Raw genomic sequence first — 27,651 nt, 5'->3', positions numbered from 1 at the left:
CTTTGATATCTACTGTTAAACATGATTTTGGCATACATTGTGTTTCCCGCAGTTTTATTTTTACTCACCAAATCCCCGGTATTTCACATCGGGGTTTTTTTTTTCAAGAGATTCTTCTAAATATTCTGAGTTATTCAGTTTATCTATACCCTCTGTTGTTCATTTTCTTTCCTTGTTTTTCATTGCATTAAAAACTAAAATAGAAAAGAAAAAAAAAGTTCATTGTGTTTCTATCTTCGACAAGTAATGGGTTTGAATATAAAATAAAGATTTCATAAGAAACTTCTTTGGAATCTGTTTTTCTTTTTTGTGATTGTTCTCCGTGTGTTTTTGGAAGTTTGCTTTGCTTTGTAAAAGATTTCATGAACTTTAGGGGTCCTTGTGGTTGATTGGTTCTTTTTTTAAATTCTTTTGTGTTGCTTTTTCATATGTTTGTGATAATTTCACATCACTTTAGAGTTGACTTGCATGCCTTTGTGGTATATATATATATATATATATATATATATATATATATATATATATATATATATATATATATATATATATATATATATATATATATATATATATATATATAAATTACTCATATAATGACAAATAAAGCAATCTATCTATTTAGAACGGGGACATAATAAGAGGTTTACTGGGTGTTTCCAGAGTCAGAAGAAACAAGGTGAAGCAGCGTTTAGTTTATATGTTCATCACCTGTGAAACAAACTTCCTGACACACTCACTTCTTTTAAATCAGGACTTAAAACATTATTTGCACAGGTGTTTGAATAAACAATAGATATTCCTTTGTTTTTAGCTTTATCTTAAAGCTTTTACTGTATGTATGCTCCTTTTTTAATCACTTTGTTGTAATGTATTTTGTAATCTTAAACTTGCTTAAGATTAAGATTCTGACTTGCTTATTTGTATGTTTATTTGGTTGTATGTAATTGTTTGTCTTTCTGTTTTTATTTGGGATATTTTTTGGCTGGTAAAATCAATATTTACAACATGTGACCATCAAGCTTTTATATTGAAATCCAGAAATCGCAGCCGTCAGCACGGAGCGCTCTGATTGGTCAGAAGGCTCCATTCACAGAGTGCTCTGATTCGCCCGTTCTTCGGCCAATCAGAGACGCTCTTGTAGGCAGGCTGGTTTGTCTCCATGTGAGTTAGCTGGTAGCTGCACAGAGCTAACAGAGAAACATGGTGAGTAAATCGATTTTATACAAAGTTACAATGAGCGTTTATTATCCGTGTGGTTTGATTAATAACGTACGATAGCAGTTTATTTACCACCCAAGTTAATCTTAGATGTTTTTACGGTTATAGCTCTTGTTTCTACCTCCTCGTGTTAGACTTCAAAGAGCTAATTGCTAATTCTTCTGAGTCTGCTTGTAATGTTTGGGTTTAACAATTACTTACACAGTCTTTTATAAATATATATCTAATCCACAATTACCTCTGAATGTGTACTTTAATTAGTACGTGTTGTACATCACAGTTAAAGCAACTTTTGATCCACACTTCGTCTGTTGATTAACCAAAACAAATGTGGGAATTTGCTACAGACAGCTAGACTAACACGACATAAACAATCAACTCCTTGAATAGTTGAATTTCACATGTACAGGCATTCACTTTGTTCGCAATATTGTTTATGTAGTAATTATTTGTAAAGTGATCGTTGGACCTTGTAATGCACCTTGAATCCACTCACACAGCTGACTTATTTTTTGGTCATTTTATTGTCACTTTGGACGTCTTTTGTCTGTCTTCACTAGTCTGTATTTTAAACAGTGGTTTCAATTTCCTTCTGTGATCCCAAATTATTGAATATATATATATATATATATATATATATATATATATATATACTGTATGTCTGTGTTCATGGTTACATTTTTGCTCTGAAAGCCCAAACCTTCAGACACTTTCACTAATCAACTTCAAAGTAAAGTACCTGACGAAAGTAAATCCACTAATTCTTTCTACTATATATTCTCTTCAATTCATTTTGCATCTAACTTGAATGTATTTATTTGTTTGTCACCTTCAGTCATTTTGAGTCATGTCACATTAGTTCTTAGTCATTTTGTATAAATTCAGAGCTACTCTAGTTTTCAAGGCACTTTGAATTAGATCTGAGTCCTTTTTTATTTTTTAATTGTTACAAGTCATTTTGAAATTTTAAGTAATTTTGTAATCATTTCAAGTGTTTTTGCATTTGTTTACAGTGCTTTTGGGCCTGTATGCTGTTTCTCTTTGGCCTGTAGGCCTTCATGTTTTACATGCATGTTCCCTGATTCTTCAGGATGTCCTGCTGTGTTCAGTCTGACACACATTTTTAATTCTTCATCACATTGCATTACGAATCTTTATGAGCATTGCACTGTGTTCCTTTAATGGAGTTATTGTAGGGGCCTGCATATCATTGTTTTGGGTGATTTACTGTGATTTGTGGTGTTTTCCAGCTACGTCGGGAGGTGAGGTTGAGGCGGGAGTACCTGTACAGGAAAGCCCAGGAGGACCGACTCCGGACGATCGAGGAAAAGAAGCAGAAGATAAAAGGAGCGCTTGATGGTGAGACGCCGTCATTACAGCCCTCTTAAACACAACAGACATCTTTTTAAATCCATGTGCGACATATAACACAATCTGTTTCCTTCTCCTTTTGCAGAAAATCGCCTTCTTCCCACCGAGGTGCGTAAAGACGCCCTGCAGCTCCAGAAGCTTCTGGAATATGACGATGAGGGAGCGGAAGGCACGTATCGACAAATCTCTGCGGTCAGCAGCTTTTGCTCCGTGTTGATCGCTGCTTATTCAGTGTTGTGTTCGCCGCTCTGCAGGCGTCAGCACGCACATGGACGACGAGTACAAATGGGCCGGAGTGGAGGATCCTAAAGTCATGGTCACTACGTCCAGGGACCCCAGCTCCAGGCTGAAGATGTTCGCTAAGGTTAGCCCGCTTCCTCTGTGTGTCAGGCCGGGGAAATGATGTAAATGATCCAGGTGAAGATCTTGCTTACAGCTCTTTGTTTGAAAAACGGTGGAGGAAAATTCGACAACGTTTCAAGTGAAAAACACATAATTTTTGCATTTTCGTCTCGGAAAAGTTTCACGTTTACATAGCAACAATGTGAACATGAGCCCTTATGTGGGGAGTTTTCACATTCGCCCTTTGTTGGCTTTCTGTTGTGGATCCAGTGTCTTCCCACAATCCCAAATCTTGTTTGTTCAAATATTTAAGCACGCTGACTTGTTTGTCGGTGTGAATGTTGTTAGCTCTTAGCCTTTGTTAGCACGCTGCTCTCTTCCCCATCGTCTGCACATCTCCAGCATAAGAACCCTGATGTAACACTTTCTGACAGTCGAGGACTCGAGAAAGTAACACCAGTGAAAAAACAATTGGTAAATGGATTGCACTTAAATAGAACTTTTCAAAGCGCTTTACATTGTTAATCACATTCGTCCATTCACAACCAATGGAGGGCCGCCCACGAGGAGCAGTTTGGCAGTTCAGTGTCTTGCTCAAGGACACTTTGACATGTGGACAGGGGGAGATGGGGAATCGAACCTTCATCCGTCCGATTGGGAGACAACCGCTCTACCAACCGAGGCAACACGGCCCCCAAAACCGAGGTTCAAACCGAACCGTGGGCTCCCGGTGCCTAATTTTTAGTGTTTCTGTATAAACGGACGTTGTTTTCAAAATGTTGACGTTTGAAACGAAAAGGTTTCCTGGAACAAAAATGCAAAAAAAAACCCGATGCATTTTCACTTGATATGTTGTCACGTAAACGAGGCCAAAAGTTTCATATCTGTGAGATGAAAATTAATAACAAAGAAGGTTTTTGTACTGTAAACTCTCTGCATATATGTGCCTCTAATTTATAAGCTCGTCTTCAGGCAGCGAAGACTCAGGATTGGATGTCGTGTCTATCTATCTATCTATCTATCTATCTATCTATCTATCTATCTATCGATGACTGTTGTTGCTCGTTGAGTCCCACAAGAAGCCGGTGTTTCTTCTTACAGTAAACTAATATTCAAATAAAAATAACATGTGACGCACACCTGTGCTCCTCCAGGAGGTGAAGCTGATGTTTCCTGGAGCTCAGCGCATGAACCGAGGCAACCACGAGATCAACGCGCTGGTCGGAGCCTGCAAAGCCAACAACGTCACAGACCTGGTCATCGTGCACGAAACACGAGGGCAGCCCGGTATGCACGCTTTCCTGGGATTCCTCAGTAAACCACATTCAATGTCGGATTAACTTGTCTGTTCCCACGACCGTCAAATTCACATTAAACATTTACAATTATCGTCTGAACAGGCTGGATAATTTAAGTATTTTACATTTATTTAAAAAAGACAAATAAAGCATGATTCATCTTGTTTCTGCATTTTTCTATTGAAGATCAACACGTTAATGATTCTAAAATTTTAGTTATTTGCAGGTGGATGAAATGAATTAGTTGAACATGAACCTAATAGTCTTTACTGTAGAATCAGGACCAACATGCCAAAAATTTCAAGATGAGCTTCAAAAACACACAACATTATCAGTAAAAATCTAAAAACCCACAGTAAAATAAAAAAACTGATGATCGTTATGTTTGAAAATAAGAAATTGTGGATTATTTGACAGTTCTGCAGCCAGAACATTAAAATGAATTCAGGAGTCGTGGTTATGAAACTGCAATCAGAGATCTGGTGATCCACTCTTGTTTTGCTCTGTGTGTATATGTGTTTGTTTGTGTGTGTGTGTGTGTGTGTGTGTGTGTGTGTGTGTGTGTGTGTGTGTGTGTGTGTGTGTGTGTGTGTGTGTGTGTGTGTGTGTGTGTGTGTGTGTGTGTGTGTGTGTGTGTGTGTGTGTGTGTGTGTGTGTGTGTGTGTGTGTGTGTGTGTGTGTGTGTACACAGATGGCCTGGTGGTCTGCCACTTGCCGTTCGGCCCCACGGCGTATTTCACGCTCTACAACGTGGTGATGAGGCACGACGTGCCTGACATCGGCACCATGTCCGAGGCCTTCCCGCACCTCATCTTCCACAACTTCTCCTCTCGGCTCGGGAAGAGGGTGAGGCAGCGCCCCGCTCGACGGCCATATTGGTCATTCACCACACGTCTGTGTGTGTATGTGTGCTTTGAGCTAATTAATTCTGCTTGCACAGGTATCGAATATCCTCAAGTATCTGTTTCCCGTTCCGAAAGACGACAGTCGCAGAGTCATCACATTCGCCAACCAGGAAGACTTCATCTCCTTCAGGTATGTGAGTCTACGTGTGCGTGTGCGTGTGCGTGTGCGTGTGTGTGTGTGTGTGCGTTTGCGTTCGCTCGCGTGTGTGTGCGTTCGCGTGTGTGTCACTCAGTTACTTCCTGTGTTTCTTCCAGACATCACACCTACAAGAAAACAGACCATAGAAACGTGGAGCTGACAGAAGTGGGTCCTCGGTTTGAGATGAAGTGTAAGTCCCGATCGAGCTCTATTCCATCTTACAGACGATTTTGAGATTAAACTTTTCTTCTGGTGAATATTCGCTATATCTCACAGCAAAATTGCTTTGGTGGACTCTGCAATAACACACAAAGTTGTTAATTTTCAATTTTCTGACCAGTCGGGGTTTTTTGTTTTTCTTTTTTTATTTAGTTGTTTGATCATTTGAGTTTTATAGAAATTACTTGTATAACGAAATGGTGCATACCATTGTAGACCACTAGATGTCACTGTGACATGATGTTGTAGCCTCTTGATCAAGTAGTCAGAGGCAACGTTTCTGTCAAGTTGAGCTGGAGAGTAAACCGCCTCATGTGTTTCCAGCTTATGTTACCGTATTGTCCAGACTATAAGTCACATGTTTGTTAGATGTTTTGTTGGTCATATTTAACTGTGTCTAATAGATCCAAAATATCATCTTTGACCACTAGATGTCACTGTATCTATGACAACAGAAAGCTACAGCAGTAACAGATGGGTTTTCTGGTACTGCTGACAGGGCGGGAAAAATGTGCAACGGAAAACAAAATCAGAGCATCAGAAAGAGTTCAGAGTGTGTGAGAAACTCATGAGAGACTGAAGATATACTAATCGTTTGCTGAAAGCACAACAGACAGAGCTGAGGAACAAATTCACAGAACCTTCTGGAACAAAAGCTGCTTTTACATCTGGACATGGAGAACTAAACATGACTTGGAGATGTTTTACTTCTTTTTGTGACACATCATTTTGACAGGTGTGACTTATAGTCCTGGATATACGTTAAAAGAAATGCTCTGTCCTCGTATGTGGAGGAACAGTGGCCATATTTCAAAGCGACACTTTAAAATGCAAAATTTCCATTGTGATTTGAGGGGTCCGGTTAAACAACGTGCTCAGTGCCAACTTTTCATAAACAGCTCCCAAGCTGGAACTTTTTCTCCAGAAACAAAAACGAGGCGTTTTCACTTGAGACATCGTCATGTAAACGATTCTTAGTATTCTGTCCAAAGAGTCAAGGTGAATATGTGCTCAGTAGAATTAATAATAACCCCTTATGCCCCGGACAGGATTGAGAGTCTGAATCAGACTTTGATTGTTTGGTTTCTCTTCTTTCCAGTGTACATGATCAAACTGGGCACGCTGGAGAACGAGAGCACAGCGGACGTGGAGTGGCGTCACCACGCGTACACTCACACGGCCAAGAAGAGAAGGTTCCTTAGCGTGCAATAAGAAGCCAAACCCAACCGGACTGCAGTTCCTGTACTGATGAGCGTCAACAATCGGTGACAGCTGGACCCAAACAGAAACATGTTTCTAAAAAAAAAAGAGGTAGAATTGAGAGAACAGAAACCTCTAAACTCCTCTGTAGTGAACAAGACCAGAATTAAACCACACACACCAAATGCTCATGTTATACTCGGGTGTATAACAGCTGTTATTGTATTTCTTAATAAAAGTGTTTGTACTGACATCTAATGGTTTTTCACATTCTTCTAACATTGGTTAATTAGATTTTGAAGACTATAAAATACACACGTCATGTTTATGATAGAGGCTCAATCAACAGCCTGCACAGACTAAAGACGTCCTTATAAACTAAATGGTTTTAACTAGAAGCAGATACTTGTGACTAAAAAGCTTCCGTAAAATAGATTTAACCTTATTTGTTTTGTGAACATGGACAAATCACGGGGTACTGGAATATACTTGAGTGCAAAATAAACTTTACTTTGATTCTTTAATATTTCCTTGTTGAACCTGTTTTTAGGGTGGTGGGAGGTAGAGTGTAGTAAATACCATATCGGTGTGAATATGGCAGCTTAATCGTAGCAATGTTTTGCGTGAGAGAATAAATGAGAATAAATTAATTTTGGTTGTTTTTTTTATCACAAACATGTCAACAAAAACATACAAAATGTAGATATACTGTATACAAAAAAGAAATTTATTCGTACTTAAATTTATATATTCATTTATTACATTTTTTTCCCAGACTGTTAGTGGCATTTTTTCCCCCCCCCGAGTTGTTTTGCTGGGTCTTATTGAAGAAGTGACTTGTATATCCAAAACACCATCTATGACCACTAGATGTCACTGTATGACAATAGAAAGCTGCTACAGTACCAGAAAGACCTCCGTTACTACTGTATTTAACTGACGCGGTGAGAAAAATGGGGTTAATCTACACAACAGTGTTTGACAATGAGAAAACAGAGTTCAGAGTGCATGATGAACCCGTGAGGGACAGCCAACAAGTGGAGAAAATTACTGTGATGAAGAAAACAAAGGAGGCTAATTGTGGGCAGAAATTGTCTGTCTTGCATTCATGGTCTAACAGCAGTGTTTCTCAACCTCTTTTGAACCCCAGTACATTTCTTACATTCAAAATATCCCGCGGCACACTACCAATCAAAAAAGTTACAAAATACAAAAACTTTTGTAGCTTCATACAGAACATTTAATGACAATTCTTAGCGTTCATGTTTTAAAAAAATCTAGTTCAATTAAAGAAAATGAGGCAAGACTATTTTAATGATATAAAAAATACCTGAAAAATAGATTGAAGTTTTCCTTTTCAAATATTTATCCATTGCTTTCCTGTCACCGCATCCTCTCCTCTCACTTCTACTTTTAATCATAGCTGGCATGCTTACTGTGGCACTCCTCCTCTCTCTTTATTTTCTTAAATTAACAGGCAGACACTCAACATTATCAAATCCCTGCCAGTGACACTGCACTTTTTTTTTTTAATAATTAAATAAAATTGGACAATTTTCCACGGCACACCTGACGATCTCTGATCTGATTTAAACAGTAAATAAATGGCCGGGGGGGGGGGGGGGTTGTCTCCCCCGGCCTTGTCTCTGTTCTCACCGCTCCTGGGTTCTGTTGTAAAACGCAGCCGTTCATTTACATGACAGAACCCTCACAAGTCCCCGCCCGCTTTCACCAAACGCTCCAATCACAGTGAGCCTCCGATCGCCTCATCCAATCAGAGCAACGCATTAGAAAGGTTTTTCCGCCTTCCTCGAACTTCTTGACAGATCCGACTTCAGATTGAGAGAATTCAAGATGGCTGCTACAGGTAAGAGTTGAACTTTTATCCCAAAAACTGCTTCAAAATTCCCCTTCGTGAAGCTCCCAGCGCTTCTGCGACGGGTACCCGGACAGCCCCGCGTAGAGAGTGCCCTTTTAATGCGCGTAAAGACAGTAGAAGTAGCTTTTGACTGTGAAGTCAGCTAAAGTGAGTGAGCCGCATAATCTCCTCTCCCACTGCAGCTAGCCCGTTAGCACTGCGAGCTAATGGCTTTTCAGCCCAGCTTCACTAACTTCCAGCGCCGCTGTTTTCCTGACACTTCTCCACACTCCACCCGCTGCCGAGAACTGTCATAGCAAGTACCAAACCCGTCCCGCGAAGTGAGTTAAAGTGGCAGCTCCGGGAGAAACATGGCCTCCCCGAAAATGTCATGCAAATCCCGAGCTAACGTCAGCTAGCGTTAGCCTCCAAATGTCAGCTCCGTGTGAACACACACACACACGCACAAACACACGCACGCGCGTGCGTGCGTCTGTATCTGTCACTTTTACACTACTTAAAGCTAGTTTTTGTATTCAATTAGACATTCAAGCACTGCTGTGACTTGTGTTTGTGATGCAAAACTATTTGCAGATGAAGTATTTTTTTGCTCAGGTGGATTTACAGGATCTACTGAGGACAATAACTGCTGAAGTGTGTTTATCAAGGAATTGATTTGTGAGGAAAATATCACTGAATCCAAACAAAACTAAAGTGGGAATTTTCATAGTAATACTATTGCAATAATACACATAGATGGGATTGACATTGTTAAAACTCACATTTCTCAAATAAAATTTCTCTGGGTAGTGCTGGATGAAAAAACTGTTAAAAAGTTAAGCATGCACTAAAACTGTCTTGAGGCATTTTGATACTCGGTGATTCTCTGCACCACAGTTGACTCCACATTCTCTATTCTTCACTCATTTCACCATATTTAAATTACTGTGCAGAAATTCGAAGTAATACCTACAAATGTTAGCGATATTTACTGTCTATTGCAAAAAGAGCCATAAGGATCAGTCAAAACACTAGTTACAGAAATCACACTAATGCACTATTCTTACAGTCAAAATAACATGAGAATTCACTGATCTGGTTGATTTTCAAACAGCGAAAAAATATGCAAGTTATTCCCAGGGAACATTCAGAAATTGTCGGTGGGGGGGGGTGATATTATAATATATTTGGGCCGCCGCAAATGATGACAAATGAAAACTCCGGCCAAAGTGGAGATTTGAAAAACTCTTGTCTTTTCGTTTGCACGTCGACACCCAGCGAGTTTAACGTCACAGTTTGCATCATATGTGTGTGACCTGTGTTTACAGTTTCCCAGGGTGCTGATTGGCGCGCATGTCTTTATGCTTCTCGTTACAATGCTGCTCCTAAGTATGGCAAGTCCATAGTAGCTCTTAACCAGGTTTTTGTACGGGTTTGTGTAAATTGATTTTTTTTTTTAATACACAAAGGGGAAAATACCCGGCTATGTGTAAACGTGGCCTCAGACGTCCATGTGCAGGCAAAACTTGGAACAACCTTTAGTGTTTCAATCTGTGGAGTGAAACTGTGGAACAGACCGTCTGGGAGCTCGGGCAACCATCAACCAGTTCAAACAGCGGTACAGGGAAGAAGGTGGAATATGCACTAGTTGTTTTGATTTCTTACGTTCTGTTTATTTACTTGCTGTTTGCTTTTTTTTTGCTTTGTTTTGGGGTTATTTAACTTCATTGAAAGTTCATGAGAATGTGAATAGCTGAAAAGGATGCACTGACTGACTGGAGAGAGGAAAATTTAATACTCTTCTGCTTCTTCCTACTCTTTTTTTCCCTTAAGTTTGATTTTCATTTTATTTGTTAGAAATCAAATTTAATGAACATAAGCTATCATTAATAACTGTCAAATGGCCTGATCCAACATGTTCTCAATAAGTACTACAAAAAAGTATATTTTTAATGTTTACACTCACATAATAATACTGAACTCGTGTCATGCATAGTAAAGCGTTGGAGAAAGTAATAGTCAGTTTATTATCGTTGGTGTTTTTGAGATTTTGTTCCTTTTGTTGGTAATTAGTGTCGACTGTTTTACATATTTTATGCACCTTTGCTTGTCTTCAGCTGTTTTTCATCTCTGTGTTTCTATTCACTTGGAATAATACAGTTTGTTATTGTCTAAGTGGTCATTTGCGTTTACCTTTGACCAGTTTGACCTATTTTCTGTCATTTTTCAGCTTTTGCATTTGATTTAGCTAATTCCCACTTTTTTGTCTTCATGTTAGGATAGATTTAACCCAGTTTAATCATTGTATATGTTTTTGTGTTAATTTGCATTTAAATTGGGCTGTTTCTGCCTATTTTGTTTTAATGAGTTGTCATTTCAGCAGGCTCGTAGTTGAACGTGATAACTTTATGTATTGCAATATATTGCACACGTTTGTGGTAAGATTTAATCGTGATATATTTGTGCTTTAAGATTTTAAAGTTACTCTATATATCTATAATACGTTGTCAATACCTTTCTGAAGGAAAGTCATCATTACTTTCATGCAAACATGTATTTCCAGTATTTAAATGTCTCTGAACATCATCTGCCTTGTCGACATCTTAGCGTCACTGAAAATCCCGAAGATTCTCTTGCCATTGTGTACACAAGATCCCGTTTGTACACTCGATCCTGCAAGATCTCGATTTACAACTGGAAAAATTATTAACAGTCAGTTTCAAAACATTTAAGACTATTCTATTCTAGTGGCTTGAAAACTCTTTCTTTGAGAAAGTGTGGCCTTTCTTCAGGCTTCGTGAATGATTAAGTGGCAATGATCTTGTCCTGTATTGGTTTATTCTCTGTGCAGAAGTGTGACCTATATTTTAAAGACTTTTTCTGGTAGAGTGACTTTAACCATCCAGACCTTTTTTTTTAAAATTTTTTTTCAAGAATTGGAGCAGTTGTTCACCTTTTTTAAGTAATTTTTTCTCCTTTTTGTGGTGCTGACTTCTGGCCTATTGCCACCGCCTCTGATGTAATCTTGAAATAATGACATGAAAAACAGTCGGGCTTCATCTGATTAGTCAAATATGTTGACATGCAGAGCCTGACTGCTCAGTACAAGGAAAGTCTATTTTTTTTCCTCTCCAGTCAGTTCTGCAGTATTGTTGATATCGGGCTAAAAATGTCTCGTCTTGCTCTCAGGATACTTTCTGGTGGTCTGACAAGCCCACGCCACCTGGTTCAGCGCTTTCCCATCTTCGAGCCACTTTTGATGAAACCTGAAATCCTCTCAGTTTTCCAGTTTTCTACATCTAAATATGATTCCGCCTCCTGCTCCCATAGAATGCCACTGAGATGCAGAGTTATCTAATGTTGGACTGGCACTTATAACTTGCTTGTTTTACCTCCATTATAATCATTAAGGCCCCATTCATTGTGCACACCTTTATCTGGCTCATTCAGGTGTCGATGGTTCACATCCAACACGTTGCTCTCATTCCCGAGGACTCGGACTTGAATAATCACACCCCATTTATAAGATCACTCCAATTTATCAGGGCTATTTCCAAAAGAAAGAAAAGTCTGTCGTAACTTTGAAAAGGATGCATTAGTTGATACACATTTTATAGAACTATTGCAGCAGCAAACCATCAGTAGTGTGAAACTAATCTGTCTCACCATGCCTAAACAGGCTCGGCCCTGTTAGTGTGTGAACAGTCTAACACAATGATTGGAAGAGCCGACATTGAAGGATCAGAAAGCGACCTAGCTATGAACGCCTGGCCACAACAAGCTAGTTATTTCTGTGGTAACTTCTCTGAGTACTTTTTTGGTTTTGCTGTTGAATACACCAGCGAGGAAATGAAAACCGTAAACAGAAATTTAGCTGCCAATGCTGCTTGTCGCATACGTAAAGGGAAACACGAGCAATATGAGCATGCATCTCCAGTGTAAGCATCCTAGTGTAACGCTCTCTGACAGTAGAGGAATAGAGAAGGTAACGCCAGAGATAAAAGCACTTGTCTATTGAGAGTGATTTTCAACAGATGTACAGTGCTACTTCAAAAAAAAACATGTTCTCTTTACGCATGTTCTGAAACCGTGGCCCAAACCATGGGCTACCTGGACCATTGCACCCCTCGTATTCATAATGAAAATCAAGATCAAGTGAGCTTTTGTCCTTCAGCTCCACGGCAGGTTTCTGTCCTCCCTGAGCTCGCCTTAGGTCACCTGCATTTGACAAGTGTACCGCCCCAATCCAACCCCCTACCTTCCACTGTTTGGGCAAAAGACATTTGATCCAGCCCAGCCTTTGCGATGACCTTTCGAAGCTTTTACTTCTTCTCACTCCTTTTCGAATACTCTCTGGCGATGTTTTTCTTGATTTATTTAATTTTATTACTGTTATTCATTTATTTATTATTTGAGAGGAAAACTTTGTTGTTAATTTTCTTTTCTTTTTTTCTTATGTTTTCGTATTCGAAATAAACATTTCAATCAATCAATCAAAATAAAGTGTTAAAATACCAATGGATTTTTCAGATGAAACTGATGTCATAGTTTTATATTATAGATTTATTTTAGATTTACATTATAATCCATTTATATTTTTATGCCCAAATAATATTGTAACCAGTAGGAGACTCGAAAGACCGAGAGGATGTTGGTCTATTCTGGCCAGATTAGAGAGAGAGCGAGAACATCCTGGGTCAGAAAGGAACTCTCACCCTCCTCACTTCAGGTCGTTTTCCTTCAATGGAGGTAAAACTTAATTCGGGCCAAAAGCTTTATCAAAAGGATTAAACTGAGTGATGTGGCGACAAAAGCCCTGTAAGACTTCATCATCTACTGTAGTCCAGTGGTGGAGTTCTTGCCTGCCACGCGGGGGTCCGAGGTCCGATTCCCGATCAATGCGACAGCTTTTCCAGGAATTCATTCAGTTTTGTTTACTTTATTTATTTATCAACTATCCCAATAGCTGCCTGAGCACCCACGGGATCGGCGCGTATGGCTGATGTCAGCTTGGCTCAGCTCCTCCTCTTCCTCCTCCTTCAGTGTTTTGTACATGACAGTCCAGGACGGAGCAGGTCCGTCACACACAGTAAAGTTGTGTCACTGTGTTTGCTGTGTTGCAGGTTCTGAGTAAAGGGCTCACTCCTCCGGATCACGCTCTGCATGAAGCTCTCCTGAGGTGGTGGTGGTGTCTACGTGCTGTATCTTCCAGCTCCTCCTGCCTCCCATCATGTCCTCCACCTCCTCCTCCTACTCCTCCTCGGGGGAGACCAGTCCAGAGGACGTACCCCGGGGTGGGGGCACCATCCGAGTCTACCTCCCCAACAAGCAGAGGACGGTGGTAAGGCACTCCGCTCTGTCCTTACAGTCAGAATACGATTACATGTTGACCAGTTTCATGTGCGACAGTCACAAATCATCACCTCTGTCATGAAGCCATGTGATCGCTGCTGTTTGTAAGTGTGACTCCTCGCACAGAATCTGATATGTTGTTAACGGCTCGCTCGGTGGAGAGTTGATGACTCTTTTGATCTCCTTCCCATCCAACATGATAAGTTTTCTTCACTTGAAGAAATTGTTGCTGATCTGTTCTGATACGTGATCATTGCGTCGCATTAGGGCTTGTAACGATTGTGGATCTCCTTCCAATTCATTCATGAAGAACTGTAAAGCTGTACTTCTGTTCATTCCAGTGAGGTCTGCTTTCACATCTGCAGGGCTTTTTAAGAAATTTACTATGTACTTATTATTAGTTGAAAGTGGGATCATTTTCAGATTATTGCTGTTTGACTCGAATTAAATAAACACTTTGAATATGAAGTTGATGTTAAGAAAAAGAAACCATATTCTCCATGGATGATGTGCGTGTGCGTGCGTGCGTGCGTGTGTGTGTGAGTGAGTGCAACCTGAATGAACATCACCGTAAAGCCCGGCACGATCAGGCATGTGGTTTGTGTTCCAGGTGAACGTCCGCCAGGGGCAGACGGTGCACGAGAGTCTGGACAAAGCGCTCAAAGTGAGAGGACTGAGCCAGGAGTGCTGCGCCGTGTTCCGCCTCCTCGAAGGGTAAGACTGTACTGGTGTCTGCCAGCCGTCCTCCCCCTGCAAACAGATATGATGGATTGCATTCCTCGTCGCCTACGAGAACGACTGAAAGGAGACACTAAACAATTATCATGAGGCTTGTCTTCATATCGCACACACTTATGAGAAGTATATCTCATAGAAGAAGCAGACATTTCATAGATTTTATCTTGAAAAATTCATCTTAAAAGTCAATGAGTTTGAATTATTTACAAGCAGGGGTGTCGGAACACATTTTAGTTTAGCGAGCAAACCGAACGGGCCATATGCAATGGTGGAATAAAAGTTTTTAGACATCCTTAAAATGTTACAATGTTTTTTTTTTTTTTTTATCTCAAATAGTATCTTGAAAAAATTGTTAAAAACTTTTTGGGTGTTTCACATGGGAAAGAGGAAGGATTTCCTCGCTCTGTCAGTGGAGCAGGATAGTGAGGGCATCCTATCACAAGTAGCACATTTGATCAAATCTTGCAAGTTCTGCATTTTCACATAAGAATATATAGTTTGCAATGACTGGCAATTGACTTGGCAATACATTGAGGGATGTACAATGAAAAATTCAACCTACAGTGAAGAAAATAAGTATTTGAACACCCTGCTATTTTGCAAGTTCTCCCACTTAGAAATCATGGAGGGGTCTGAAATTTTCATGGTAGGTGCATGTCCACTGTATGAGAGATAACCTAAAAAGAAAAATGCAGAAATCACAATCTATGATTTTTTAACAATTTATTCGTGTGATACAGCTGAAAATAAGTATTTGAACACCTGTCTATCAGCTAGAATTCTGACCCTCAAAGACCTGTTAGTCCGCCTTTAAAAGTCCTCCTCCACTCCACTGTATTATCCTGAATCAGATGCACCTGTGTGAGGTCGTTAGCTGCATAAAGACACCTGTCCACCCCATACAATCAGTAAGACCCAAACATTCAGCATGGCTAAGAGCAAAGAGCTGTCCAAAGACACCAGAGACAAAATTGTACAACTCCACAAGGCTGGAAAGGGCTACGGAGAAATTGCAAAGCAGCTTGGTGAAAAAAGGTCCACTGTTGGAGCAATCATTAGAAAATGGAAGAAGCTAAACATGACGGACAATCCCAATCGGAGTGGAGCCCCATGCAAGATATCACCTCGTGGGGTCTCAATGATGCTAAGAAAGGTGAGGAATCAGCCCAGGACTACACGGCAGGACTTGGTCATATGACCTGAAAAGAGCTAGGACCACTGTTTCCATGGTCACTGTTGGTAATACGCTAAGACGTCATGGTTTGAAATCATGCATGGCACGGAAGGTTCCCTTGCTTAAACCAGCACATGTTAAGGCCCGTCTTAAGTTTGCCAATGACCATTTGGATGATCCAGAGGAGTCATGGGAGAAAGTTTTGTGGTCAGATGAGACCAAGATTGACCTTTTTGGTCATAATTCCACTATGCGTGTTTGGAGGAAGAAGAATGATGCGTACCATCCCAAGAACACCATCCCTACTGTGAAGCATGGGGGTGGTAGCATCACGCTTTGGGGGTGTTTTTCTGCTCATGGGACAGGACGACTGTACTGTATTAAGGAGAGGATGACTGCAGCCATGTATTGTGAGATTTTGGCCAAAATACCTCCTTCCCTCAGTCAGATCATTGAAGATGAGTCGGGGCTGGATCTTCCAACATGACAATGATCCAAAGCACACAGCCAGGAAATCCAAGGAGTGGCTTCGTAAGAAGCATATCAAGGTTCTGGAGTGGCCTAGCCAGTCTCGAGACCTAAATCCAATTGGAAAATCTTTGGAGGGAGCTGAAAGTCCGTGTTACTCAGCGACAGCCCAGAAACCTGACTGATCTAGAGAAGTTCTGTGTGGAGGAGTGGGCCAAAATCCCTCCTGCAGTCTGTGCAAGCCTGGTGAAGAACTACAGGAAACGTTTGACCTCTATAATTGCAAACAAAGGCTACTCTACCAAATATTAACGTTGGTGTTCAAATACTTATTTTCAGCTGTATCACATGAATAAATTGTTAAAAAATCATAGATTGTGATTTCTGCATTTTCCTTTTTAGGTTATCTCTCATACAGTGGACATGCACCTACCATGAAAATTTCAGACCCCTCCATGATTTCTAAGTGGGAGAACTTGCAAAATAGCAGGGTGTTCAAATACTTATTTTCTTCACTGTATTTTGATGGCGTGTGAGAGCGTGTTGACAGTTGGTATGATATTGTTTTTGGTTTTATTAACCTTGAGGTTTTGGTTCCAAATTGTGCCACATCTTATATTATAACTTACTTAAAAAAAAAAAATATCTATGTAATATGAATAATTAAACTCAGTCAATCCATCCACCTTCTGGATACTTTATCCAAGTAGATTTTTCACTATTTTACAAAACATTTTTCCCGGTGGAAATCTACATACTTTATCAGTTGATGTTTTCCTCTTTCCCACATATGAAATCAAATTTGTTTTGGCTTGTCACTCAAATGCACTCGTACATTTAATATGTACGTATGCATTTCAAAAACTACAAATATATTTGGATTTTTTTTGCATTTTGTCAGTTGTTTGTACTTCCAAATGTTAATTATAATAAATATGGCCTATTATTAAAAGATGAACATCTGATTATGTGAATCTGTTTAATATTTTTGGGATATTGTATTTATGATTATGTATTTTTTATTTTCATAACTAAACTATAATGAAAAACTTTATATATTTGGAAATAAAGTAAAGTTTCCCTTTTTGAGTTAAATTATCGAAAAGAAAAAAACAGTTTTTCTCTGACACAAAATTCTTAATTTTTTGTTGTCTTTTAAATGTCTTCATTGTTTCTTCCTCTGTAGTCGTAAGAGACTGACAGACTGGGACACGGACATCACTCCTCTGGTTGGAGAGGAGCTTTTAGTCGAGGTGCTGGATGATATTCCTCTCACCATGCACAACTTTGTAAGTGGGAATCATACTATTCTACCTTTAAACACCTCATATTCTGATGTTTATACTGCTGAATTGACCAGCACAGACTTTACTTTATTCTTTAATTCTTTGTGCAGGTACGGAAAACCTTCTTCAAGCTGGCGTACTGTGATTTTTGCCACAAGTTTCTTTTTTACGGCTTCAGATGTCAGACGTGCGGCTATAAGTTTCACCAGCACTGCAGCAGCAAGGTCCCGACCGTGTGTGTGGACATGGACACTGTGAGCAAACGGTAAGTCTCAGCAGGCATGGCTTCAATACGACCAACTCCACTCGGTACTAGATGATTTTCAGATAACTCCTACGTGGATTAATGACTGCTAAAAATCCCTTTTAGGAGTTACCTTAATTAGTCCATTAAATCAGTCTTTTATTAATGTTGCTTAGCCTGTCATGCAAGCATCCACCACTAGTCAGAGCCACAAACAGCAGTACTCGAATAAACTGCACTTTTAAAATGGCTTGGTCTGAATTTGGAGAAATTTTCTTAAAATCTGTCTGCTTTGAGCTTGAATATAAATACTGACATGACAAAGTTGCTTCTCTAAAAAAAAAAGGTGTCCACTGTACATCTTTTCTTGTCTGTGAATGCTCACAACTAGGAAACGGGACTTTCCCAACTGGCGACGTTCTGAGTTCTGCTCCAACTGAGAAAAATCGCCAAAGTTTAAGTTAAACTATCGCCTGTCAAGTGTGAGCACTGAGGTTTTGCGTGTGCAAACGCAAAGAGGAAACCATGTGACGCTCCATTTCTGTTATCTGGTACGATTCTTCCCTGAAACGGGGAACTGACGAGGCAGAGGTGAAATCATGACTCACCGCTCTTCTTCTCTCCTGCCTGTTGTGTTTTGTCCAGGTGTGATTCCAATCCCTGCACAGACGAATACCCTCGGATACTATTGCCAGAAAATTCCCCATCACAGAGCAACCTAGCCTTAACCCCGGAGCCTGCTGGGTAATCTCGCCAAACTATAAACAACATTCCGATTTAAAAACATCTGTGAAAGTAGGGCTGGGCGATTTGCCTTTTAAAAAAAAAAAATCAAAGATTTAAAAAAATAAATAAAAACACGAGTTTCGTTTCGATTTTGTATTTATTTATTTTCTCAATGCACTTGAAAATGACTGCAGACATCGGCTATATTGTCAAAGGTGCAACTTTATTGCTGTAATTGTCCTCAAAAAGTTAAAATGCATGACAACAATCCCAAAATAAAAAATAAATGAGGCTCTGTCATTCAACAAATTCAAGCTTTAACCCAGATTTAAGCAAAAGTGCAACAGCAACTACAAACCCACGAGGAAATGGTAGAACGGAACGTGAAAAATGCCCCCAAAAAAAACGGTGGGGAGAACAAACCTTGAATTTGCAAAATAAAACTCTTTTTAGCTACAAATGCGATTAAACGATTACATTTATTTATTTATTTATTTATCCAGCCCAATTTAAAAGTGATGCTGAAACTCCTCGTGTGACTGTTTTCCTTCAGGATGGACCTCCTGTCGCCCACCTCCACCTTTCACTTTCCCATGTCGGGTGGAGACGGTCAGTCTCTCCAGAGGCATCGCTCCACCTCCACTCCCAACGTTCACATGGTCAGCACAGTGGGGCCGGCGAGTGTCAGCATGATCGAGGTCAGTGCCGGAGAAATGTTTTGAGTTTCTAGCTGTATGCGGAGTCGTCGCCTCACCTTGACTGTCTCTCTCCTCCTTTCAGGAAGCACTAAAGTTCAACAACACAATGGGTACCATTACTATTCCTCTCCCTCGTATTAAATATTCTCCCTTCATATTGTTGTTGGTTTCATGATTCCGTGACTGGTTTTTCCAGGTCCTGAGCCGTCACCGAAGCCCTCCACCAGCCCGCCCTCCTCTCTCGGCTCCCCAGGACGGAGACCGCCCAAATCCCCTTCAGAGCACAAGGAGCGCAAGCCGTCCTCATCCGACGATAAAAAGAAAGTGGTGAGAAAATTGAGTATATTGGCCGCTAATGTTTATTTTAACTAGTTTTCGCTGAATTCATTGTCTGCTAAATATAAATATTCAATTAATTCAGAGCACAACTGACCTATGAAGGCTGCACTATTCAAAAATAGTTAGTAAAGTCTGACTCTGTTCATGTTATTATCAAATGTCTAAAACAGTGATTTTCAAACGTGAGTGGTGAAAAGTGAATTTACTTATCGTGAGCGAGCCGTTCAAACCTTTCAATGTGTTCCAGCACCGGGGGGGCTACAGAGACTCTAGTTACTACTGGGAGGTCCACTCCAGAGAAGTCAACATCCAGAAGAGAATAGGCACCGGCTCCTTCGGGACGGTCTTCAAGGGCAAGTGGCACGGAGACGTAGCAATCAAGATCCTCAAGGTCAAAGAGCCCACGCCCGAGCAGCTGCAGGCATTCAAAAATGAAATGCAGGTCTTACGGTGAGCATTTTCAGAACTCTAAAATACAATCAGCAGATTATCGGATCAGTGATTGGTACAATACTTTTGAATACTCCGTGGGCTTTACTTGACGCAGCCTCATATTGTCATTGCACTGTACTGTAAAGCTGGTGTGTAACCTGACCTTAATCTGATAGCAGATGCGATGACTCGCTATCTAACAGCTCCACCGTTTCTCTGCAGGAAGACCCGCCACGTCAACATCCTGCTGTTCATGGGCTACATGACTAAGCCCAACTTCGCCATCATCACGCAGTGGTGTGAAGGCAGCAGCCTGTACCGCCATCTGCACGTCACAGAAACCAAGTTTGACACTATGCGGCGCATCGACGTGGCCAGACAGACGGCGCAGGGCATGGAGTAAGACCGCATGCTCCATTTCTCAACATTAAACTGCAAGAAAAAGTTTAAACATTTTTGAGATACATTCAGTGTTTTCTAGTTTTGAAGACACTCAGATTAGTTCAGATTATATTAACCATGACAATTTATGTACAGTTACTTTTTAGTCAAATATTTCCAGGAACAACATATTTAGGGAGAGCTCATACCGCCACCTGTTGGAACAGATACAATCGTTCAGCTTTCACCTCACCATGATACACGCAGTATGTACACTGATATATCTCCATCCTACAAACTTTCTTCTGGATCTTTTATCCAGAATGTCGTCTCAATCGTCATTTCTTCTGCTCCACATAGTTAATCAGCCAACCACATTTCATTAAAGATATAGGGAAGTTATGGGTGGACTTTGAAGCCCAAATTTTTCTTCTGGATGCAGATTTTGACAAAAATCAAATCACTTCCAATTTTGCTTTAAGAAAATTATTATGTTTTCTTAAAGCCCTAAAGGTCAAATTAAATGAGATGGTCTGAACTGAAGGCGGCGATTGGTCAAAAGTTAAAACGTCTTCCACGTTGACCTGATTATGGCTCCGTTTCCACAACCTCGTTTCAAGCGATAATGCATAATTTTTGTAATGTCATTTCAGAAAAGTTTTGTTTTACGCCACAACGATTTGAAAACGATGTCATGGAAACAGCAGAGGCACTGAAAACAATGTCGTTTTTTTTTAATGGTGCTGCTGTTTGTTTTTGTAATGAAACCGGACAGTGTCAACTGTCTTTCAAGGGTCAGCCGTCATATTAAAAATGTTTTCTTTTTAAACATTAAAACAGTAAAATATGGACACGGTGATCTCGCAGTACGTTATAGAAATTATATTTTGAAATATAAATGTTCGCATTTTACTCTAATGAATTTATTTCATTTATTCAAGTAATTTGATCCTTTAAATGTTATCACATTGAGCTGAACCTACATTTTGATGGTGCTCATGCATCTACAGCTAAAGACTGACGCAGTGTCAGATACAGTTGGCTTCCTAAAGTCAATGAAGTGAAAATTATTTGTGTCTGTATTCAGCTGATATTTTTCTTCTAGTGAAAGTGAATCAAAGTTTCAGTTGGAGATTTCTGAGATTTAAAGTATGGCAGCACATGGTTGATTAATCCTCAGTTTACTACATTTGATCCTTCCTTTAGACACAGTTCCCCTCACACTTTACATGCTAGTCTAATATTTTGAAGTACTATGTAGTGTTTTCACCTAAAACTGTTGAAAGACTCGGTGTTGTGTGTTTTATGTGATGGAGCCACGAGTTAGTCTCTTGCCTGCATTAAGGCCCAGAAGTTAGAAATGAGCGATCAGCTCCACCTCAACTAAACCTTTGCTCCAACATCAGGTGGAATCGCCAAAGGAAAAACACAATTTTTATTCCCTTGAATATCCAGTAGATGGTTGGATTGCCTATCAGCAGAGACCTTCTCAGTATAATAGAAATGCTTCATTAATCCCATGAATTTGAGCTTTGATACAAAGCCCTCCTTGAAACCGTTGTATTGTTGTTGTCATTGACGATTTCCTTTTCTCTCTCTCTCTTCCAGTTATCTTCACGCTAAGAACATAATTCATCGAGATCTGAAATCAAACAGTATCCTTTGGTATGAACTTAACCAGCGGAGTACATGAGGTTGAAGTACAAAGAGCTGATGTTGTGATGTTACTGTGGATCCAAACTCGTGAAATTAAAGCTCTCGACACAATCAGCAGTTTCAGCATCTCCAAACTGCCGCTTGTGTGCGGTGCTCCACTATTGAAAGCTCCAACTATATGCACCAGAGCATCAGATCTGAACCACAGAGCAATGGAAGAAGGTAGCCTGGTGTGATGGATCAGTTTTTCTTTGACCTCGTGGGGAACATGTGGCACCAGGATGCATTGTGGGAAACGGCAAGCCTGCAGAGGCAGTGTGATGGAAGGTCTGCTACTGTGACAGGTAGCACATGTTGTGGATTCTATTTACCTTTTTATAGTTATAGGAGAAGCTTTTTTGGACATTTCTCTGTATTTTGCACCAGAAAGTTTCATTAAAAGTGGCTTTTTGCTGCGATTGTAGTCATTTTGCGAAACATTTTGTTAAAACATTGAGTTTTTCAAAACTTGTAAGTAAAGGTAATTATGGCACAAGTTTACCGGTTCGGGCGTCTCGAGATGAAATTGGGCTGCATGTGGCCCCTGAACTGAAATCAGTTGGACACCCCTGCTTTAATGGGTCAGTTGTTTGGAAACATGAAAGGGGACTTGTATATTTCTCTCTTTCTTCTCTCTTTCTAATTCTCATGATTTAGGACCTTTTTCCAAAGGTTTTCATTTTTAATGGATGTAACGTTTCCTGAACTCTGCTGCCAGATATTTTTCTCCACGAGGGCTGGACCGTTAAGATCGGTGACTTTGGTTTGGCCACGGTGAAGGCTCGATGGAGCGGCTCTCAACAGGTGGAACAACCCAGTGGATCCATCCTCTGGATGGTAAAAACCTTTCTTTATACTGTATTTGGTGACTGCATTTTAGCCAAATTAATTCTGAAACTGACTTGGAAAAAAACGAATGGAAAACCCTTCAGCCTGTCGTCGGCTGTAGTTTCAATGTGGCAGCTTCTTGATAAGCTCAGTCTGACCAGTGGATCTTGAGTGAAAACTCTCATTTTGTTCCCTCTCAGGCTCCCGAGGTGATTCGGATGCAGGACACCAACCCATACACGTTCCAGTCGGATGTCTACGGCTACGGAGTCGTGCTGTTCGAGCTGATGTCAGGGACCCTGCCTTACTCCAATATCAACAACAGAGACCAGGTTTCAACACACTGCTTCTCTTTGTGGCTGTTTAAAGTGTCTTATCAGTCTGATTATTCATATTCATACCTCTTAAATCAGAAAGATTACTTTGCATGTATAAGTATCCTCATCTACATGTCTTATTGCTGCTGCAAATTTGCTACACAGTCACATATACTTTAGTCATAAGATATGTTTGAAAGGAGCTCATAAAGTGAGATTTTAGCCATAATTTTGCTTGCTTTTTTTTTTTTACTTATACTTCATGTGTTTGTATTTTTTCCACCAACATCAAGAGTCTGCAGTCTTTATGATCAAAATCCTTTTTCCCCCCTCCCATTAAATTATCAATAAATGTACCTTGCATCTCTCACAAAGTTTAAAATTGGGAAATTCGAATCACGATTTTACGGAGCTGAAAGGATGACAGCCTAACTTTCCATCTCCCGGAAGGTTTTACTAATTAACACCCGCCCCAAAAAAAAAAGAAAAATTAATTTACAAGAAGCAGCAGCAGCAACATGAAGACAGCTCTTAGAACATCTAACTGCTTTTTGTTCATGCCAATGCTCCACAGCTACTGAGGATACATGCTGATGCTAATTGTGTCCATATGCCTCTGAAAGTTTATTTTTCTTATTCGTGGTTTGAATGAACGATGGTCGTATGCATGTTTTAAAGCTGTCAGTCCGAATCACTGACCTTCTCTTCTCCGGTTTCTCTCAGATAATCTTCATGGTTGGACGCGGTTATTTGTCTCCAGACCTCAGTAAGCTGTATAGTACCTCACCCAAGTCAATGAAAAGGCTCATCGTTGACTGCCTGAAGTTCAAGCGTGACGAGAGGCCCCTGTTCCCTCAGGTCGGTGCCGCAGTGCTGACCACGGCACCAAAACACTTTCAATGACACACCAACAAGTGGGGTTTCTGTTACTGTCAGTAGTGTTTATGGTGGGGTTGCCTTTAGTGCACGGTCTAAATATGTGCATCGACTTGACTTCAATTAAGTAATGTTTAACACAGCTTTTCTAACCATCCCAGTTTTATTTTGGATGCTTTCATTATTTTACTTTGCACACAGAAACTAAACGAGTTCACAAAATCCATGGTCACAATTATTACCCCCCGTGATACTAATAGTCTGTTGTGTTTCCTTTTTGCTTTATAAAACCATGCAATCCTTTGTTGTGGTTTGTAACAAGTCTCTGACATGTCTCCTGAGGAATCCCAGCCCTTATTCTTTGGCAAATCTTTCAAGCTTCTCCAGATTGGCCTGGACCCTGGTCTGCAGTTCATCCCATAGATTTTCAATGGGATTCAAATCAGAGCTTTGTGCAGACCTTCCTTCTTACTTCATGATTCCTTCAACCTGTGGGGATGCTTCAGTATGTCCCAGTTCCAGACATATTGATGCATCCCGACAGCATGATGCGCCCACCACCATTTAACTGTGGGGATGATGCTCTGTGGGTTATACGCCTCTACCTTCGTTCTCCAAACATAAGCAACGTCTCTCTGGGCAAAGAGCTCTAGTTTGGTCTCATCTGACCAAAGAAAACGCCTCCAGTATGTATAATCTTTCTCTGGCTTGTCCTTTGCATAATTCAGTCTGGTTTGAATTACACTTCTGTAGAAGTGTAATTTCACTGGCCTGCATCCTCACAGACCATTTCTGTGCAGGGTTCTCGTCACTGTCTTGTTTGACACTGCAGTCCCTGACTTGGTCAAGTCATTACCAAAGTGTTGGCAGTTGTTCTAGGGCAGGGGTGTCCAAGCTCGGTCCTGGAGGGTCGGCGTCCTGCAGAGTTTAGCTCTCCCAGTTGCAGCACACCTGATTGCAATGAAGGGCTCATTATTGGGCTTTTTCACAACCTTGGTGATGACGTCATCATTAGATGCAGGTATGCTGAAGCTGGGACAGAACTAAAACATACAGGACACCGGCCCTCCAGGACCGAGTTTGGACACCGCTGTTCTAAGGTCTTTAGACACGTCTCTCACTCGTTTTCTTTGAAGACTCAAACTTCACTATCGAAGTCTAAACTGAGGTGTGTGTGTGTGCGTGCGTGCGTGCGCGCACACACCTTTTGATCTATGACCAGGATGGGAATCCTGAGATTTGAAGACGACTGGCTTTACCAGCCGAGCCAAATTCACTCCCAAGATCAAACGGCACCATCCAAACACTCACGTTTTTATTTGAGTAAACACGAAAAGGATACATTTGCAAAACAAGTGATTTGTGTCTTACCAACTCCTACTTAATCAGGGAGTTTGTATCTATGCATCCTTAAGCCTGCGTCAAACAGAGCGGATCAAGAAATCTGCCCGGATCTTGATCTGTTTGCGATGTAGGGATGTACCGATACCACTTTTTTAGAGGATGAGTAGAAATACAAGTATACAACCATTAGCTTTTTGAAGATACCAAGTACCGATACGAGTACTTATTAAATACCATAAAGCCTAATTCATACTCTATACGCAAATGAAATGCGAAGGCTGTGCGTCTACAGTACGCAGTCATACTTTACTCATATTTAGTATGCAGCATGTCGTAAAATTGCTCTGCATTTCTCACACTTACGTGTGACAGATGTAACGATGAAGATCACCACTTCAGTGTTTCTCACGTTGGCGCTTCTCTCTTCAGATCCTGGTAGCCATCGAGCAGGTCCAAGACCTGCTGCCAAAAATCGAGCGGAGCCGCTCGGAGCCGTCGCTGCATCGGGCCGTCCACGCCGAGGACCTGAACCCCCTCCTGTTCCACACCACCAGGCTGATGCCTCTCTGAGCCCCCCCTTCCACACAGCTGGCTGTCCTGGACCCCCACCCCCACCCCCTTCCCCCAAAACCCTCACCCTGCAGGAAACAAACTGTAGAGATTACCTAAAGACTTTGTTTAGTTTCATAGTGAATCATCTTCTCTTTTATACACAAGCCTGCCCATCAGGTGAAAAGAATGAAAGCACAAGTATGTCAGAACATCGGAGAGAATCCATCACGCCGCTCGACTTGCACTCGTCACCTGCTGGGAGGTATGTTCAGCTCTACTGGGGACGCTGTGTTTTTAAGTAAAATAGTCTTACTCGCACCTTTTTTCTTTTTCTTTTTTTTTTAAAGAAGCACAGTGATCACAGCCGGACGTTTCATTCAGTGTGTGTTGCCGAGGTCAGATCAGAACGCACCCAAGTGAGGCTAACGTGGGCAAATGTGGTGATCTTAAGGTTGAGATTATACAGCTAATTAAATAAATGCTTAGATATGCCCAGAAAATGAGAGACGGTGGCAAATCAAAGTGAAAAAACTGAGAGGAATTAAGGGAACAAAACACTGTTGAGATTCACCTGAAGACTTCTTATTACACAACCAGTGATTCAAAATAAGCCTCTGAACTCCTGATGATCATTTTTGGTCCATTACGAAAAAACATCTCCAACATTTTATATCCTCGTCTTCATCTGAGAGGAGGATCTGAAAATATTGAGCTTCATTTTCAACAATTTCTCCCACTAACCAACTCATCCAGTGTCGCCGCATGTCCTCGGGTAGGATCTCTTCTCCCTCAAATCACCACATTTACCTGGTTACCATTTGTTGGTGCAGCGAGACGTTTGAATAAAACGGTGACGCTGATAAAACTGGCTGTAGATCCAAACCCAAACATTCGTGTGCAGGGAGGATATTTAATCCTCCGATTAGTCTTAATCACAACAAAATGTGTATTGAAAATAGGAAATGTCGACAAAGCGCGACGGAAGAATTTCACCGTTACTTTTCTAGACGCCACTGTGATTGTCTTTAATCAGGAATGATAGTTTTATATTCAGAGATTGAGATTTATAAACCCAAACACAACACGGGCTTGTGTCCACATCGTGTTTGGTTTTTAACCCGACTGGATCCTGCAAAGTGCTCGTAACCATTAACTAAACATCAGGCTTCTCTCACGTTGGCTAAAAAGAGCAAAACACTCTTTGCTACAACATCAGATCATTATATTTGATTTGGTTTATTTCCATTAGCCCAAGGATGAGTCCTTTCACTTGTTATTGGGTGACTGCATAGGAGAAAAAGAAAAATCCGTGTTGAGTTTTTCTGTCCACACAGGATGAATCAGGAAAACGGAAACTCAATGTTGGATTTTTACTGGAAGATGCTGGTACCTCTGTGGACACAAGCCCTTCGTTTTCATAGATTTCCATCATCCAACACTCGACACCAGCATTGTGCCTCAGAAAATTAGAATACAGTGAACAAGTTCATTGTAATTGAATTAAAAAGATGAAACTATATAGATTATATCAGAATATTTGAACAAAGTCAGATGTTTTTCCCAACTGGAGAGCACAGCTGTCACTCTCAAACTTAGAAAACGCCTATGAATGTAGAAACAATTGACGAAACAATGAACTTTTCCATGATAT

General features: G+C 40.6%; 2 protein-coding genes across 3 annotated transcripts; both read left to right on the top strand.

Annotated features, from left to right (window-relative positions):
- Nucleotides 1-1,125: 1,125 nt before the first annotated feature.
- Nucleotides 1,126-7,340, top strand: imp4 (IMP U3 small nucleolar ribonucleoprotein 4). The gene is made up of 9 exons (XM_080466654.1): nt 1,126-1,203; nt 2,469-2,577; nt 2,675-2,758; nt 2,844-2,953; nt 4,086-4,218; nt 4,921-5,075; nt 5,170-5,264; nt 5,390-5,463; nt 6,592-7,340. Exons 1-9 carry the CDS (start codon nt 1,201-1,203, stop codon nt 6,702-6,704), a joined length of 876 nt encoding a protein of 291 aa, XP_080322780.1. The 5' UTR covers nt 1,126-1,200; the 3' UTR covers nt 6,705-7,340.
- Nucleotides 7,341-8,516: 1,176 nt separating this feature from the next.
- Nucleotides 8,517-26,317, top strand: araf (A-Raf proto-oncogene, serine/threonine kinase). 2 transcript variants are annotated; one of them, XM_080467129.1, is made up of 16 exons: nt 8,517-8,559; nt 13,674-13,891; nt 14,513-14,616; nt 17,469-17,571; nt 17,679-17,833; nt 18,458-18,556; nt 19,092-19,236; nt 19,319-19,346; nt 19,433-19,563; nt 19,823-20,025; nt 20,230-20,406; nt 21,997-22,043; nt 22,802-22,920; nt 23,112-23,243; nt 23,952-24,086; nt 25,878-26,317. In XM_080467129.1, the coding sequence occupies exons 2-16, from the start codon at nt 13,781-13,783 to the stop codon at nt 26,016-26,018; spliced, it is 1,830 nt and encodes a 609-aa protein (XP_080323255.1). In that variant the 5' UTR covers nt 8,517-8,559; nt 13,674-13,780; the 3' UTR covers nt 26,019-26,317. The 2 variants fall into 2 exon arrangements, with proteins under 2 accessions (XP_080323255.1, XP_080323256.1); XM_080467130.1 differs by lacking the exon at nt 18,458-18,556 and having other exon boundaries at nt 8,523-8,559.
- Nucleotides 26,318-27,651: the final 1,334 nt, after the last annotated feature.

The sequence above is a fragment of the Lipophrys pholis genome (genome assembly GCF_963383615.2).
Source record: "Lipophrys pholis genome assembly, chromosome: 7".
Taxonomy (NCBI): domain Eukaryota; kingdom Metazoa; phylum Chordata; class Actinopteri; order Blenniiformes; family Blenniidae; genus Lipophrys; species Lipophrys pholis.
This window is presented reverse-complemented; position numbering and strand designations above follow the sequence as displayed.

What these genes read in the sequence shown, in the direction of transcription:
- imp4 (XM_080466654.1), top strand. An exon ending in CGAAACACGAGGGCAGCCCG is followed by an intron (nt 4,219 to 4,920) that starts GTATGCACGCTT and finishes GTGTGTACACAG; the next exon opens with ATGGCCTGGTGGTCTGCCAC. An exon ending in CCTCTCGGCTCGGGAAGAGG is followed by an intron (nt 5,076 to 5,169) that starts GTGAGGCAGCGC and finishes CTGCTTGCACAG; the next exon opens with GTATCGAATATCCTCAAGTA.
- araf (XM_080467129.1), top strand. Translation starts at nt 13,781, where the DNA reads ATGTCCTCCACCTCCTCCTCCTACTCCTCCTCGGGGGAGACCAGTCCA. An exon ending in TTAACCCCGGAGCCTGCTGG is followed by an intron (nt 18,557 to 19,091) that starts GTAATCTCGCCA and finishes GTTTTCCTTCAG; the next exon opens with GATGGACCTCCTGTCGCCCA. An exon ending in CGAGTGTCAGCATGATCGAG is followed by an intron (nt 19,237 to 19,318) that starts GTCAGTGCCGGA and finishes TCCTCCTTTCAG; the next exon opens with GAAGCACTAAAGTTCAACAA.